The sequence below is a fragment of the Balaenoptera physalus genome (assembly GCF_965194825.1).
Source record: "Balaenoptera physalus genome assembly, chromosome: 1".
NCBI classification, from domain to species: domain Eukaryota; kingdom Metazoa; phylum Chordata; class Mammalia; order Artiodactyla; family Balaenopteridae; genus Balaenoptera; species Balaenoptera physalus.
In genome coordinates this window covers 43,469,919-43,485,432 of record NC_138882.1, presented here as the reverse complement: position 1 = coordinate 43,485,432, position 15,514 = coordinate 43,469,919, and the positions used below count along the sequence as shown (strand labels likewise).

The following is a 15,514-nucleotide window of genomic DNA, read 5'->3' as shown; positions in this document are numbered from 1 at the left end:
GTGTGGAAGAGCGTTTTCGTCCTCGGTCTCTTGTTGTGAAGAGCTGGTCCTTATCAGTAGTTCATCCTGCCGGCCCACAGTGAAATGATGTGATGAGAACACTCTCGAACTCAGAGTGAACGGGACATGGCACCTGCCACATCAAACAAAGATAAACACAGGCAGAGGTCACTTTCCATCTTTTATAGACCTGACCTTTATCGACATCACCTGTGTATCCTGCTGTGTACACAAGGTTTCACATCCAGAGGCATCGATGTCGTGGGAATGTATTCCAAGTATGTGTTTTTAAGGTTATTTGTTCTTCTGTTTCCATGAACAGATATCAGTATTACCTGCAAGTCAAAAAAGACGTTCTTGAAGGGCGGTTGCGATGTACACTGGAACAGGTGATCCGGCTGGCGGGCTTAGCTGTGCAAGGTAAGAGAGTGGGGACCGGTGTGTGACAGTCCATCTTCTGTTGGATGCTGGTGTTGCTGGCCTCTCAGAGGGAAAAGTTAAATTTACTTAAACGATCCCTTAGTAACTCTCACTTTTCATTTCAAGGTATCTTACATTAAAAATGCAGAGATAGTAATTTTTGGAGGCAGGATGTTGGATTTCTCAAAGCTGTTTGCAAGTTGCTCATGCTTGTATAATTTTAGTTTTATTTGAAGAAGCAGCAGCTTTCATCCCGCCTCTAAGTAAAGCTACATTGCAGGGTTGGTGGAACATTTTCTTAGAGTTTTTTCACTGCCCAACATGGTCATATTTTGTGGCTTGACGCTATGACTGTGTGACTTTCACATCAGTTTCAAGTGTGAGAGCTTAAAACATTATAGTGTAATTTATTCCGACACAGTTAAAGAGAGAAATTTAGAATGCAAGATTGTAATGTGGAACAACAAATGTGTGTTAGAGTACATTTATCTTTCAACTTGTCCTACTTAGATTGATCAGACACCTATGTTTTTATCTCCTCTAAATTGTTACACATATTTACATAACACACCATGTAATTTTTTACATATATTTATACATTACTCTTTATTGAGTGGTAGCTTCATTGTCTTTAGTCATGTTGAAAACAAGATAAAAGTATAATTTTTAAAGAGAGACAAGTTTCCCTTGTAGTCATGATTTTCTTTAAAGTCAGGTACCGTCCAAATGCAAGCCTGCCAGCCTCCAAGTCCTTGCTGTGTGGATTGTTGTTGTAGAAGCTGAGAACTGAACTTCCCACCTGTAACTGCACTGAAGTTAAACCTTTTGGGTTTGAAATGTCTAAAGAGGCAGCCTTTCCTTGATAACTTTCATTTTTGGGATATTAGCGGGTTAGCGATTTTTGTTGGACGTATGATTCCTAGTAGTTAACTTCTCCTGTTACCCTGTGGATTGGAAGTACACAAAATATGTTGTATCTCATCTGTTCACCTAAAGGCTGGAAGGGGAAGGAGCAATGCCCAGAACGATATAACAAAACCATCTGTGGTTATAACTGAAAAATCATTAAAACAGTGGAGAAGACACCCTTAATAGGGAGAAGAGAGAGAAGATCCAATGGGTCCCTCATCTTCAAATTGGGTCTTTCTCCTTTAAAATGCTTCCTTTTCACTAACTCTCTTTTTTTCCCTCTCACTCTTTAATCATTGGGCTCATTACAGGCATCCTGGATATTGGAGGACCCTAGTGGTAGCTTTCAGGCTGAAGGAAGTTGGTGAACTTACTCTGGGTTCCCTTTTCCTTGGGTCCTTGAAGCTCACTGTTCAGTCTGATGAAACCTCCTCTAGCTATAATATTTGTAAAATAATTTTTCTGAGAACCCTTATTGGGCAGTTAGAAAGCCACATCAACAGAGATAAAAGTTGTGATGAAATATGACAACAGATAACTGACCTTGGAATTAGGCAGAGCTCACGATCTTTGGTGTTCCTGAGTACCCCACCTTGTAATTAGTTATGTGCTGAGCTTGTAGGTACATCTTTGCCTTCTTGGTAACGTCTTTACACTGGCCTTCTGTGTGGATCCCCTCACTCTCTAGCTCTTGTTACCTAAAAGATACCTGAATCCATTTCTACCTGATGCTAAACATTTTACATGAAATTAAAATTTCATGCTGTTTTGAGTTTTTGTTTTTTTTTTTTTTGAGAGCAAGTAGGATTAGAAGCAAGACATAGATTTATGATAGAGGCTCACTGTATTCATTTTACATGTGCTCAAACTTACAACTGTGAGATGAAAACAGGACAAAACAGAATTTTGGGCATCTTATAACATGTGGAGTTGTTTAGAAGGTGTAAAAATTTGCAAGGATGCTTGCCAAGGGTGATTTACAGTGGGAATTTCCAGCTTCAAATATATGAAGAGATGCAGATGGGTTTGGCTCTTCAGTTCTCTAAATTAACCTTGAGTTGAAAAGTCCCCTTGGCAGATATTATTAAGATATGTGTTGGTGAATACTTAATAAAAAGATAAATATAGATTTGTTTTAACTTTTTAAAATAGCTTAGGAATCACTTTCAAATTTCCCCATTCTTTCTAGAAAATTATGTAGCAGTGCTCACGTGCTGATATTTACATTATTGCTATGTAAAAGTGGGAGTAACATCAAACCCATCTTGGCACTGTTTTTATTTAATAATAGTACAGAAGTAGGATAAAGTGGCGAGAGTAAATGTGGTGATAAGTTTACCCTATTTTATTCCATCTTTAATGTCATATAATAAAGACTCCTTCCCCTTCTTTTCTTTTCAGCTGATTTTGGAGACTATAATCAGTTTGATTCTCAGGATTTCCTCAGAGAATATGTGCTATTTCCAATGGTAAGTGTAATTTCCTTTTTCTTAATTAATTTTCTACTTTCTTTGGATATTTAATTCTTTCCTTTGAAAATCTCAGAGGAATTTACACACATATTCCCTAGGGAGAATGTCCCTGCATTTATAAAGTAGGGACAAGTTTTGTAAGACACTGAGAAAGGTAAAGATGCCTCCTCTTACCTCCTCAAGACACTTCCCTGCCCCCGGCCCCATCACACTAGCCTCCACTACTATGTTCTGTCTTCCTTTCTGAGCACACCCAGCTTGGTCCCATCCCAGAGCCTTTGTACTGCGCCTCCTCTGCCTGGAATGCTCGACCCCAGGTCTTCTTATGACTTGTCATTCAGGTCTTGATTCCAATATCACCTCCTCAGGGAAGCCTTCCTTTTCCTTGACCATCTGTATTATACACTCCAACCATCCGGCACTTCCTGCCCTTTTATGCGTGTAATTCAGAGCTCTTTCAGTATCTGAACGTGTTCATTCTTTCTTTCATTTTTATTGTCAGCTGGAATGTCAGCTCTATGGTCCTTAAGCAGGGACCCTATCTATCTCATCCACTGTTGTCTGGCACATAATTTGCATGCATAAAAGTCTGTTGAATGTGTCCATGGAGTAAAATGTTTATTCCTGGGTTAAATTAGGCATGAGGCTAGGTTTTTATCCCTGGAGTATTTTTGTTTGTTTTTTGGTAGCTTTGGAGTAATTGAGAAGAGCTTTCATGAGGAAAGTTAAAACATTTGAAAAACCATTTTAGGGAAAGGCTATACCCACTCCAACATTCCGGCTCTGATTTTAGAAATCACGAGCATTTACCACTTCTTTTTCCCCTGAGGGATAAAGTTATATAAGAAACGGTGCTTGTTCTCAGGGCAACGACAAAGTGGCTGAGTCAATAGGAAGTTTGCAAAATCCTAATGCAAATCCAAGTGTAACAAAGTATGATAGGGATTTTATGTGGGGAGGGGTTACCTGTTTTGGGAGCTGAGGGTAGGTTGAAAGACTAATGGTGTGTGAGCTGCACCTTAAAGAATGAGCAGCATTGCAGCAGGCAGAGACGGAAGGAGCAAGGGATGCTCTAGACAGAGGGAGAAGAAGCAGAGGCGAGGCGGCCTGCGTAACTGGGTGGGAGCCAGCTGGCCAGTCTGACGGCCGCTCAGGGGTGCGGAGGGGAGCGGTGGCAGAGAAGCCTGAAACATCTGAGGAGTTAGAACACGTGGGCTCCGTCCAGGGGTTCGCGGACCCCATACTCTGAGGACCACTGGATTAGAGTAATGAGACCGTTTGCGGAAGGACGTCAGATAAGAATCTGTTGTGGTGTTCTCGGCAAGACACAGGAATTAGGTGTTGGCAGTGAAGATGAAAACAAAAAAGCAATGCAAAAGATATTTTGGAAGTACAGTGGGCAGGGCAGAGCTTGGCATCTAAACTACTATGGCATATGGGAGAAAGTAGAGGGTCTGGCGACAAAGGTTTTAAGTTTTGAGAGACTAGGGTAAGTAAGGTTGCAGTTATTTCCTGTGTCAGTGATGAGATGAATCTAATTGGTCCAAAACTTAAAAAAAATTTTTTTAAAATTTTTATACAATTCTTAAAGGTTACTTTCCATTTACAGTTATTACAAAATGTTGGCTGTATTCCCCATATTGTACAGTACATCCTTAAGCCTCTCTTATATCCAGTAATCTGTACCTCCCATTCCTTCCTCCCCTACTCGTAACCACTAGTTTGTTCTCTATATCTGTGAGTCTGCTTCTTTTTGTTATATTCACTAGTTTGTTGTATTTTTTTAGCTTCTGCATATAAGCGATATCATACAGTATTTGTCTTTCTCTGTCTGACTTATTTCACTTAGCATAATGCCCTCCAAGTCCATGCATGTTGTTGCAGATGGCAAAATTTCATTCTTTTTTTTAATGGCTGAGTAGTATTCCATTGTGTGTGTATCCATACACGTACACACACATGCACACACCGCATCTTCTTTATCCATTCATCTGTTGATGGACACTTAAGTTGTTTCCGTAGCTTGTCAGTTGTAAATATTGTTGCTATGAACATTGGGGTGCATGTATCTTTTAGAATTAGTGTTTTCTTTTTTTTCCAGATATATACCCAGGAGTGGAATTGCTGAGTCATATAGTAGTTCTATTTTTAGTTTTTGAGGAACCTCTCTATTGTTTTCCACAGTGGCTGCACCAGTTTACATTCCCACCAACAGTGTACCAGGGTTACCGTTTCTCTAAAGTGGTCGAAAACTTAACCTTATTCTTCTAGGTTAGGGAAATACTGCAAAATCTCTAACTTTTTATGAAGAGCTCTCTCCTTATTCTTCTTCCCACCAAGATAATAGCAGTATTATCTGCTGGCCCTGCTGTTTTTTATGCCTTATTAATTCCACCGATTAAATCAACCTCCATTCAAAGAGATTAGCATATTACTTAGCAGAGAAGTTCTTCATAGGACTTGCTGTCAATATCCGTAACATCTCAGAAGCTCACTCAAAAGTCAGGATGTTTTCTGGTGTGGTCGGTGGGAGGAAAGTGAAAGTGATACCTTAGAATTTTAGAGAACGTGTATGTTTGTGTCAAATGGAGACAGTGAATTGGGTTGATAATTTTTCACAATTTTTTTTTTTTTGTTTTTACCTTTCTCTCATTAAAGGTCTTTATCACATAGCCTTTAGGCAGAGATCAGGAGAATTTTCAAAGGTGATTGCGAGCATGAGATGTATGAGTTTGTAGGTGGTAAAATGCTTTGACAGGTTAAAGTGCTGTAAAGCAGCAAAGGAGTTATTTTGTGTATCATACCTTTTTGAGAATAAGACCATGCCTCTGCTGGGCTCTAAGCAAATCAGATATTAAAACAGCAAAGACCTCATTCAGTCTCACTATGCCAGACAGATATTGATGTTGTTGTCCTTGGATCTAAAACTTTTCTCTTTGGTAGAGTAGCTGCTAGTGACAGTGGCTAATTTACATTCAAATTGAAATTAATTAGCATTAAATACAATTAAAAATTTAGTTCCTCAGTTGCATTAGCTACATTTAAAAAAATGTTCAATAGCCACATGTGGCTCATGGCTACTGTACTGGAAAGCTTGGCTATAGAACATTTCCATCATTCCAGAAAGTCCTATTGGACAGCCCTCAGGATGACGTGGCAGAAGCTGATATCAGCATGCATATCTGAATCGTGAATATTCCTAGGCTTCTGCCATCAGTCATGTATCCTCTCCTCCACCCCACGACCCTGACCCCTGTTGTATCCTCGATACCCTGTGGCCTGTGGTCAGGAGGTTTAGAGTATAGGGGTCAAGTGTTCTGTGCCCATATCCTGGCTGTGCCACTTACTGGCTGTACAAACTTGGGCAAGTTATTTAACCAAAGCCTCCATTTTCTTATCTAAAACTGAGGATAACAAGCCTAATCTGACTGTGAGGCTAAAAGGAGAGAATGCATGTGAAGGACTTAATCGGGCACATGGTAAATTCTCAGTAAGTGTTTATTTAGTTGTCATCATAATCATCATTGTCCTCACATTATTATTATCATCAGCATTATTTTTCTGTCTCTGTTAGGCAAGCATAGGATGCTGAAGAGTGCTTTCCAGGCAACAATACTCTATGCACTTTGAAATCTGAGCAGACAGAGGACAAGCAGTGTGCATAGATTATCATTCAGCGGCTTCGCGTAACTTGAACTCTACTCAATACCCTGTAATGGCCTATATGGGAAAAGAGTCTAAAAAAGAGTCGATATGTATATATGTATAACTGATTCACTTTGCTGTACAGCAGAAACTAACACAACATTGTAAATCAACTATACACCAATAAAAATTAAAACAAAACAAAAACAAAAAAACCCTCGCTTGACAATATGAAACTGACACGTTGCATATTGAGCTCAGCTCAGCTCAGCTCAATCAATGTTTATTGATCGTCTACTGTATGTTGAGAGTTTATAAGCTGGCATCGTTCAAAGCCCTGAGATGGGCCCTGGAGGCAATGTGGAGGCTTGCTGCTTGCTGACCTTAGGTGCCTGTCATCTAGTAGAGGGAGAGAGACAAGGATAAAGGGTAAGATAAGTATCCAAATAACTATGTAAGAAAGACAATAGGTAGACTATGGTAAGAACTCTAAGAGAGACACGCAGGGCGGAAGAGGTAGGTCCAGAGGGGGAAAGGCTTCTGTCCCACGCGAGAGAATATGGAAGCCCTGTCAGGGAGTGGTAGGTGTGTCAAGACCTGAAAGATGGAGTGAGACGTGAAAGCAGTTCATGTTAGGAAGAGTCGGCCTGAGGTCTTGAACCCTTGAGAGAAGAGGTCTGAAGGGACGGCTGAGTCACACCGAAGAATGGTCTGAATGCCAGGCCCAGGTGTTGACCTAATTGAGTAGGCAGTGGGGAGCCATGGAAGGTTGCAAACTTTCTGCTTGGTTCCACTAGAGCTTTCAAAGGGAAGAATGCATTCCTTTGGTGGGGGAGGGAAGATGGGATGAATGGCTGTGTTTGATCTTATAAAGTAACCGAATTTGTCAAATGGCATTTCTGCAGCCGAGCAAAGAACAAAGTTAAGTACACAGGGCGCTCCCCAGGTGTGCAGCTGTGTGCAGGCTCGCTCTCTGCCATCTTTCATCCGAGCGCAGCCACTCTCGCCTGGCCCTGTGGTGGGACCACATACCTCAGGGAGGCCCCAGACACAGATGGAGGCGGTGGGGTTGAGTACAATAGCAGAGGTGTCCCTTCGGACTTTTTCTTCTTTCAGAGTAGGAGACAGCAGTTTATTGGAGCACTTTTTGATCTTCAGTTATCTTTATTTTATTCTATTGCCACATGCCTTTTATTAGCTTTTCAAAATTAATATTGAGTTATTCCTAATACTCGGTACCTAGATGCACAGACATAGCTGGATTCCTAAGCCACGTGGCATCTTTGTGATTCCACAGCATAAAACTGAAAACATCGAGCTTGTTTCCTATCATGGACTTGACTTGTTTCAGTGGATGGCTAAACAGAAAACAGCAAATTAATCAGTAACACATGAAAAATGAGAGCTGCCAGCAATTCCCTCCGTCTTCTCTAAGGTTTCTCAGGACCATCTGCAGAGCTATAGAATTTCCAATATATAGTTATGTTCGCATGTTCCAGCTTTAAGAAATATTGATTTTCTCCAGTTGCATCATTTGAGATGGGATGTTTCTTGCAGTTTTGAGGTGTACCTTTTTGGGGGTAGTGTTTCATGAAAAGCTGTTAAATTGGACGTAATCTTTATATAAATGATAGTTTAGAACCAAGGGAATGAGGCATTCTGGATGTTTTCTGTGAAAACATCAGTCCCCCCCATCAAGTGTCTTTGATGAGCCTTGGAAGGTTCACCGGGACACACAGCTCGGAGCCCCTTCTAACGCCCCCTCTGGAGCTCAGAGGAAGACGGAGCACATCTGTGCCCTCCTTGGTGCTCACCAGCCTGGGGGGCGTGGAAGTTGCACCTGGGAAGGGCAGAGGCATCTGGGCTGGAGCCACCGAAAGGGATGGGATGAGCTATAGAATCTCCATGCCTGTCAGTGTCTCAGGAACTGATTGGTCTCCCCATCTTGGATGTATTCCTCCAGACTCCGTCTCACTTTCCTGCTAAATGTTTAACAAGCCCTTTAAATACTCCCACCGTCATTGAAGGGGAGTTGGGAAGCAATGTATCCAGTTGACTCTAATCCCATGGGAGCCAGCACAGCACTGGTCCAGGGGCCTGGGATTCAGTTGGTCGAGACACCAGCTGGTCAGCTCCCCACCTGTTACCTTCCGGAGCTCCGCTGAGGCGGCTGAGTGGTCGTGGCCTCTTTTGCTCCCAAGGCCCCATCAACTAGCCTCTGAATGAGCCAGCTCTGACTTCAGGTGGCTCTGAATTAGTTGGCTGGGATTGTGCTGGTGGATAAAAAGGCCAGGCACAGTCCCTTCTTGGGCTCAGCTTTGGAAGGGATGGTGACCTGGAAACTCATTTGCCTGTATATCCTCATTGTTAAAAACGTGTAAGCACTTACAAAGCATTTTTTTAAACTTTTAATTTTATATTGGAGTATAGTCGATTACCAATGTTGTGTTAACTTCAGGTGTACCACAAAGTGATTCAATACATGTACGTGTATTTATTCTTTTTCAAGTTCTTTTCCCATTTAGGCTGTTATATAATATTGACCAGAGTTTCCCTGTGCTATACAGTAGGTCCTTGTTGGTTATCCATTTTAAATATAGCAGTGTGTACACGTCAATCTCAAACTCCCTAACTATCCCTTCCCCCCCACCCTACCCCCTGGTAACCATAAGTTGGTTCTCTAAGTCTGTGAGTCTGTTTCTGTTTCTTACAAAGCATTTTTAATAAAAGCCCAAGAGGCAGGCAGATAGGGAAGAAGAAGGTAAATGAAAAAAGAGCTATTCCCAGATCCTCCAGAATTTAGATGGCAACCCCAAATATGCCTTGAAATAGCCTGTTATAGTGGAGAGCCCTGTTACAAAAGTAAAAATGAACCTCTGTCCTAAAAATGACAACCTTTAATTCAAAGGAGTAAAGGGAGACTGAGGAAGTGAAGCTAATCAGGAACAACTTCGAGAAAAAAGAGAGTTTTTAAGGTTTGCAAGCAAAATAGCAAGTGACCTGAACTGCTTTCCATTTTGGTAGGATTTGGCCCTGGAAGAAGCTGTTCTGGAGGAGCTGACACAGAAGGTGGCCCAAGAACACAAAGCCCACAGGTAAGGCGGGGGCCACCTGACCCAGCACGTGGCCACCGTCCTGTCCGAGGCAGGAGACGTTCGGCCCCTCCCCGCAAGCCCCGGCTTGAGTCAACACAGTTCTGTTTCTTGTAGCAAGTGATTCAGCTCTGTTCTGAGAGTGCATGTAGATTTGAAAACTGTGCTACCACTCCCCTTTCTTTTTTTCTCTCTCTCCCTTTTGTTTTTTCCTCCCTCCCTCCCTTTCTTTTTTTTTTTTTTTTTCCTTTTTTTCTTTCACACCAGTTGGCCCACACAGATGTGGAGTTGTTGGCCAGAGGAATTCCTCTCTGTGACCTTCCTAAAACTGTTGCCAGACCTGGGAAGCCTGGGACTGCTTGTGCTGAGTGCAGACCTCAAGAGCTGCTTTGGGTGGGAAAGTCAAGGTCAGGAGGGAAAAGAGTGAGATTGAAGGCATCCCTGAGAGCTTGATCAGGGCCATGTGGAGCTCTTTGGGACACGTGCAGTGGTCCTAGACTCTTCTCTTATCTTGGTTATTTGGCTCCCAAAATATCATCCTCATAAACTTTTGCCTTTCTTCCTTTTTTCCTTCTTTCTTTTTTAGCAGTGGAGATTTTTTTCCCAGGTGGGAGAAAAATACATTTTTTTTTTTTTTTTTTTTTAAAGCAGGCAGCATTATTCACCAGGATGTCTGGAATAATTATTTAGTGTTTATAGGGCTGTGGCTCTTAATTATATACTTTACCTTCCTCTTATTATTCCCTGTTGAGTAAAAGGCTACTGAGGAATATATTAATGCATTACTTAGTAATGCACCGTGCCTGCACAGTTGGTTGGGTGACAGTGGCTTTTCCCAGAACTAAAACCACAGTTCTGGAATTTGCCACCAGGAGGGTAGGATCTTCCACTGACTTTATTGCTCTTAACCATTTCCTCCTTTGATGCTCTTTTGATTTTAGTGGCATCCTGCCAGCAGAAGCTGAGCTTATGTACATCAATGAGGTGGAACGTTTGGATGGCTTTGGACAGGAAATCTTCCCTGTGAAGGTAGCATACCCTCTCCTTGCTTCAGCCGTCTCAGAACAGCACAGGCATTTGGAAAACCAGTGTTGATTGAGAGCAGAGAGCCAGAAGGCTTGGCTTTCTTACTGCTACGTGGCATTAGCTGGCAAGTCCAATTTACTTTAGGTAAAGCAAACCCTTTTTCGTAACGGAGAGGGTTTGAAGCTTTCCATGGTCTTCAGCAGAATATCTCATTTGTAAGACAACCTTCTGAGTGAGTACCAAACACCAGCCCATTTGGTGCCAAGATTTTATCGAGGCCACATCCAGCCTTCCAATGGGACAAGGAGCAAACATCATGCGTGCCTTAATACAGACCCTCCCCAGCAGTTTTCTTGCCCGTGCTTCTTTTCTTTTCTCTTCTTTGGGCTGATGCGGTGATAATTGTTTGTGAGGAAGAATGAAACATTTCCTGTATGCAGTCATACTTTATTTCTCCAGCTCTACAGAGCCTCTGTTGTGGGTTCCCAGCCCCTTTGGTGTTGTCTGGAAACTATGCCTAGGAAGTGGTTACAGCACATCCCATCCTTTGCAACAAATCCACCTCCTGAAGTGGGTGTGGTTGGGGGGTCATGGTGCAAGGTCGTTTACAGAGCTGAGCCCATCATCCAAACTCATTTTCCTCTCTCTGCTGACCCACTTTGCAAAAGATGGAGTTTTATCAGAAACCTAAAGCAACTGGCACATCTCGGCAATTTGGGAGATGCCTGCAGTTTCAGCATAAACATTTCACTCCAGACTGGCTCCGCTGGCTGTTGTATAAGTGTTCTGTTCCCCCTCTGTTGCACGCTTGCAATTTGCCTTAATGAGAACTGCCCATGTGTATCAAGTAGAAGCGAGCAGGGTGGCCGCAGCTTCCAAAAAAGGCTAAATGGCTCTTTTTTAGATTTGTTTAATTTTCTTTTGCTTCTCTAATGGCTGCCCTTCATAGGGTTGTAATCCATTTTCCTTGCAATAATACCTTATGAAACCATCTGCATCCCACTTCCATTTCACCCACCCATATATAGTCATGCCATTTTGGAAAATCACAGTAAACTTTTCTCCACTTCTAGAAAACTGACTTCTCAGGCCCTGGAAGTTGGAGGTTTTGTCATGGTGGTCATTTGCTTGTGTTGTCTTTAGTAATTCTGAACTGTGGGAAATAGAGGCAGTGGAGACAGTGTTGAAATCCACCGTACTTGGTTCTGATGTGTTTTCTAGTCTGTCCTTCAGTGGGAAAAGTACAAGGGAGATACCAGAGCTTAGTCCGAGTGGGCAGATAGGCACGGCTGACTCACTGCCAGTGGGTGTAACTCAGCTGGGCTGCTGCTTTTTTTCTTCCTCCGCCACATATCTGTTCATGACTCAGGTGACCACCTACAGACCACGTGAGTCCTGGCGACCCAAGGACGATGGGTGGGGCCGCAGTAGCCGTGTGGGCAGTGAGGGGGTCAGCTCTAAGTGAAAGAGTCACCAGGAAAGTATGCCGGGGCAACCTGCACATGGGGATGGGGTCCCTTTGGGTTAGTACAGGTCCTTCTTGACCACGGAAGGTTTAAAAAGTGTGTTATGGATATGTCCCAGGGAAGAACATTTATGTTTAGTGTGGGTTTTTCCATGAGTGGTTTCTTAAAAATTTTCAAGGTTCAGGGCGGGGGAGTCTCTTCCATTTCCTGACAGGTCTGCCCCTCCCCCTCCACAAACACAGGGGTGGCCGCAGCCTCCATCCTCCTGTATTGTCGGAGCACGTGGGCGTGGAGGGACGGAGCTTCTGGAATGGGTCCTACAGAGTCTGGAGCCTCAGTCCTTGGCTAAGTTGTTCTAACGGGTATCCGTTATGTGTTTTTTCCGTTGTCTCACCCTGGTGGCCTGCCCCTCCCACGTCCCCATCCACTCCCACCAGACCTCTGCACCCACCTACTGGCAACGTGCCCAGAAAAGTCTTTCTGCAGAATTTTCCTGGTTCTTCCCGTCTCTACTTCACCTATCTTCTTTTCCCTCACAGATTTTTCTGTAATACAGCTTACCTTTGAACTTCTCATAATTACTGAGGCCCTCTTTTTGAAAATTGTATTTATTTATTTATTTGTTTGTTTGTTTGTTTATTTTGCTGTGTTGGGTCCTCGTTGCTATGCGTGGGCTTTTCTCTAGTTGCGATGAGCGGGCGATTCTCTTGTTGCGGAACACGGGCTCTAGTCGCGCAGGATTCAGTAGTTGTGGCTCACGGGTTCTAGAGCACAGTCTCAGTAGTTGTGGCTCACGGGCTCTAGAGCATAGGCTCAGTAGTCGTGGTGCACGGGCTTAGTTGCTCCGCGGCATGTGGGATCTTCCCAGACCAGGGCTCGAACCCATGTCCGCTGCATTGGCAGGTGGATTCTTAACCACTGCGCCACCAGGGAAGTCCCCGAGGCCCTTTTTTCCTCCCCAGTTCTTTCTGTCTCGGCTTTTGCCATCAGCAGTTGTCTTTCCCTTTCTCTCTCTCTGTTAGAAGACGCCTACTTGAATGGAAGCTTCGGGAGGTGGGTTGAGAAGAGGTCCCTGAGAAGGGACACTGTTGTCTTTGTGTCTTAAGTGGGATCAAGTATTCTGAGGGAGGTAGGGGTTTATCTTTTTCATCTTAGGTCTAGTTGGGCGTGGCCCTCCACTTACTCCACAAAGAGGATGTCCCCAGAGAGAAAGCAGGAGGCTGGGTGACAGTTTACTCACTGGACGCTGAGCCTTGCTCCCACTCTGCTCTCAAGAACGCTGGCCGCCGGGTTACACTCTTCCAGGCGGGAGGCTGGAGGCACCTGACTGGACCAAGAGACCAGACCGAAGCCCTCTGGGTTCCTCCAGACAGGGCCCAGCAGGTTGCCCGACAGTGAAGCCTGTCGTCCCCGTGCCCTTCCTGTGCTCACAAAGGTCCCAACCAGCATTTAGCATCCCGCCCTGGAACGTGAATAGACAGCCGAACATCACCACCCCCCACGATGCCCTAATAGGAACAACAGACGTCAACCCAGTGAGAATGAAGCAGTGTGAAAGAGGCAGCGAGTCTGCAGGGTGAAGGGCCCCCTGCCCAAAATACCATCCTATGAGTCTCAAGGATAAAAAATACAAATATGTTACCTCCTTGAAGGAATAGAGTGCTCTTAAAAGGGAACGTTCGGCAAATAAAAAAGAACTCTCAGAGATTTAAAATATGATATCAGAAATGGAAAACTTAATAGATAGGTTAGAAGATTAAATTAAGAGAAATCTCACCCCAAAAAACCCAAAGTAATGGAATGTGGAAGGCAGGAGATAAAATTGGAGGGCCAGCCCGGATGTGCAACATCTAAACAGTGGGAGTTCTAAAAGGAGTGAAAAGGGGAAACAGAAGGTAGTAATTTGAGAAAATATCCCAGAACTGAGGAACATGAGCTTCTAAATTGGAAGGCCAAGCATGGTGGATGCAAATAGACACACTCTAGGGCTTTAAGTGGTGGAAGTGGATGCCTTTAAGGGAGAGGAAATGGTGGGTCCAAGGCTGCTTTTAAATAAGATCTGAAGAGGATTCAGTTCTTCAAACTGTGTGCGTAAATAATTGCACATATGCAGTATGCAGATATAATCAAACTATGTGCATGTATAATTTTGATTTAAAAAACCGAAAACTAGGGTTAGAAAAGATATTAATAGATATTCATGAAAGAGAAAATCTTAACTGCCAACAAATCTGAGAAAATCCTAAAATTCTTTCTTAAACAGGAAATGTATTGTGACAAACTGAGATAAAAGAAAAAAAGGTATCTGTGTAGTCTATTAGGATGTGCAGTGGGATACGTCCCTTCGGACCTAGTGGCTTTTCTGCCCCCATTCCGTTCTATGGTTCATTCCACGTATGGGCGAGAAACGGGGTGTGGTCCCCATGGGTAGGTTGCCAGACCGCTGGGGATCTGTTTCATCACAACGATCTTTTGTTGATCTTATGCAGGACAATCATGGAAACAGTGTGCACCTGGGCATTTTCTTTATGGGGATTTTCGTGAGAAACAGAATTGGAAGACAAGCAGTAATATACAGGTAGTCTGATTTGTCTTTCTCCTTTTTCCCCTCGAGGCGCTCTAGCAAACCCCATGGAGTATGAAAGTTATACAGATGAGTTACGGGGCAGACCAAGGATCAGAGCTGAGCTTTTCTCAGCTCTGATAAGATCCGCCCCCTCTGCAGGATTTCACTGGTTATGGAGAAATGCATCTCACTTTCCCCGGGGGTTTGTTTGGGGATGGGGGATGTTCTTTCTTTCCACCTGACCCCAAGAAATGCGTAGTTGGACCTCCACTGAGCCAGAGTGGAACAAAACTCTGTGAGTCTGGTTGGAGATGGGCTCTTCCACGAGTCAGGCCCCCATGGGATTACCTTTGCCTGGATTACCCATGACCAGTCGTTAAATCCACACTGGCTTCTTTCCATTGCCCTGCACCCTCTACCTAACCACATGTGCTAGAAAAGTGCAAACTAATTTTTCTGTTAACGAAAGAGGTCTATTTGTGAAAGTGTGTTTTGAAAAAGCAATCAATTTGTTAGCATAACTGAAAGGACTTGGGTACTTTTTATTATTTTGACCCTTCAACCTTCTTTTCCATTTAACATGAGTAGGAACAGCATAGGGAAGTGGCAGGGTGTCCCCTGCATTACATGTCAATGAGCTTGCTTTGTATGGGTGCCCACAGATCCCATCGTAGTATCAACAAGCCGAAAAACTGCATGCTTGCTTTCACTTATGAGGGCAGTATGGCCTATTATTTACCGGAAAGGCAGCTTTCCTGTGTGTGCATCTGATAGGCAGAGCTGCGCGTCCAGGGCAGATGATCAAAGACAGATCTTAGAGGCAAAGCACGGTCCACTTTCTGGAAGTGAATTCTTGGCCAGCCGTGTATTCTCTGGATCAGCACTTAACTGCAGGTCATTTTGAGAAAGTTTTCCCAC

At 43.5% G+C, this 15,514-nt stretch overlaps 1 protein-coding gene across 6 annotated transcripts in view; it reads left to right on the top strand.

Moving 5' to 3' along the window:
- Positions 1-15,514, top strand: part of PTPN14 (protein tyrosine phosphatase non-receptor type 14) — a 168,910-nt gene that overhangs the window by 118,042 nt on the left and 35,354 nt on the right. For all 6 annotated transcript variants that reach the window (XM_082471428.1, XM_082471427.1, XM_082471429.1 and 3 more), the window contains 5 exons: positions 323-420; positions 2,731-2,798; positions 9,471-9,541; positions 10,480-10,567; positions 14,520-14,608. In XM_082471428.1, coding sequence (XP_082327554.1) covers positions 323-420; positions 2,731-2,798; positions 9,471-9,541; positions 10,480-10,567; positions 14,520-14,608 — 414 coding nt within the window. The remainder of the gene's footprint in view (positions 1-322; positions 421-2,730; positions 2,799-9,470; positions 9,542-10,479; positions 10,568-14,519; positions 14,609-15,514) is intronic.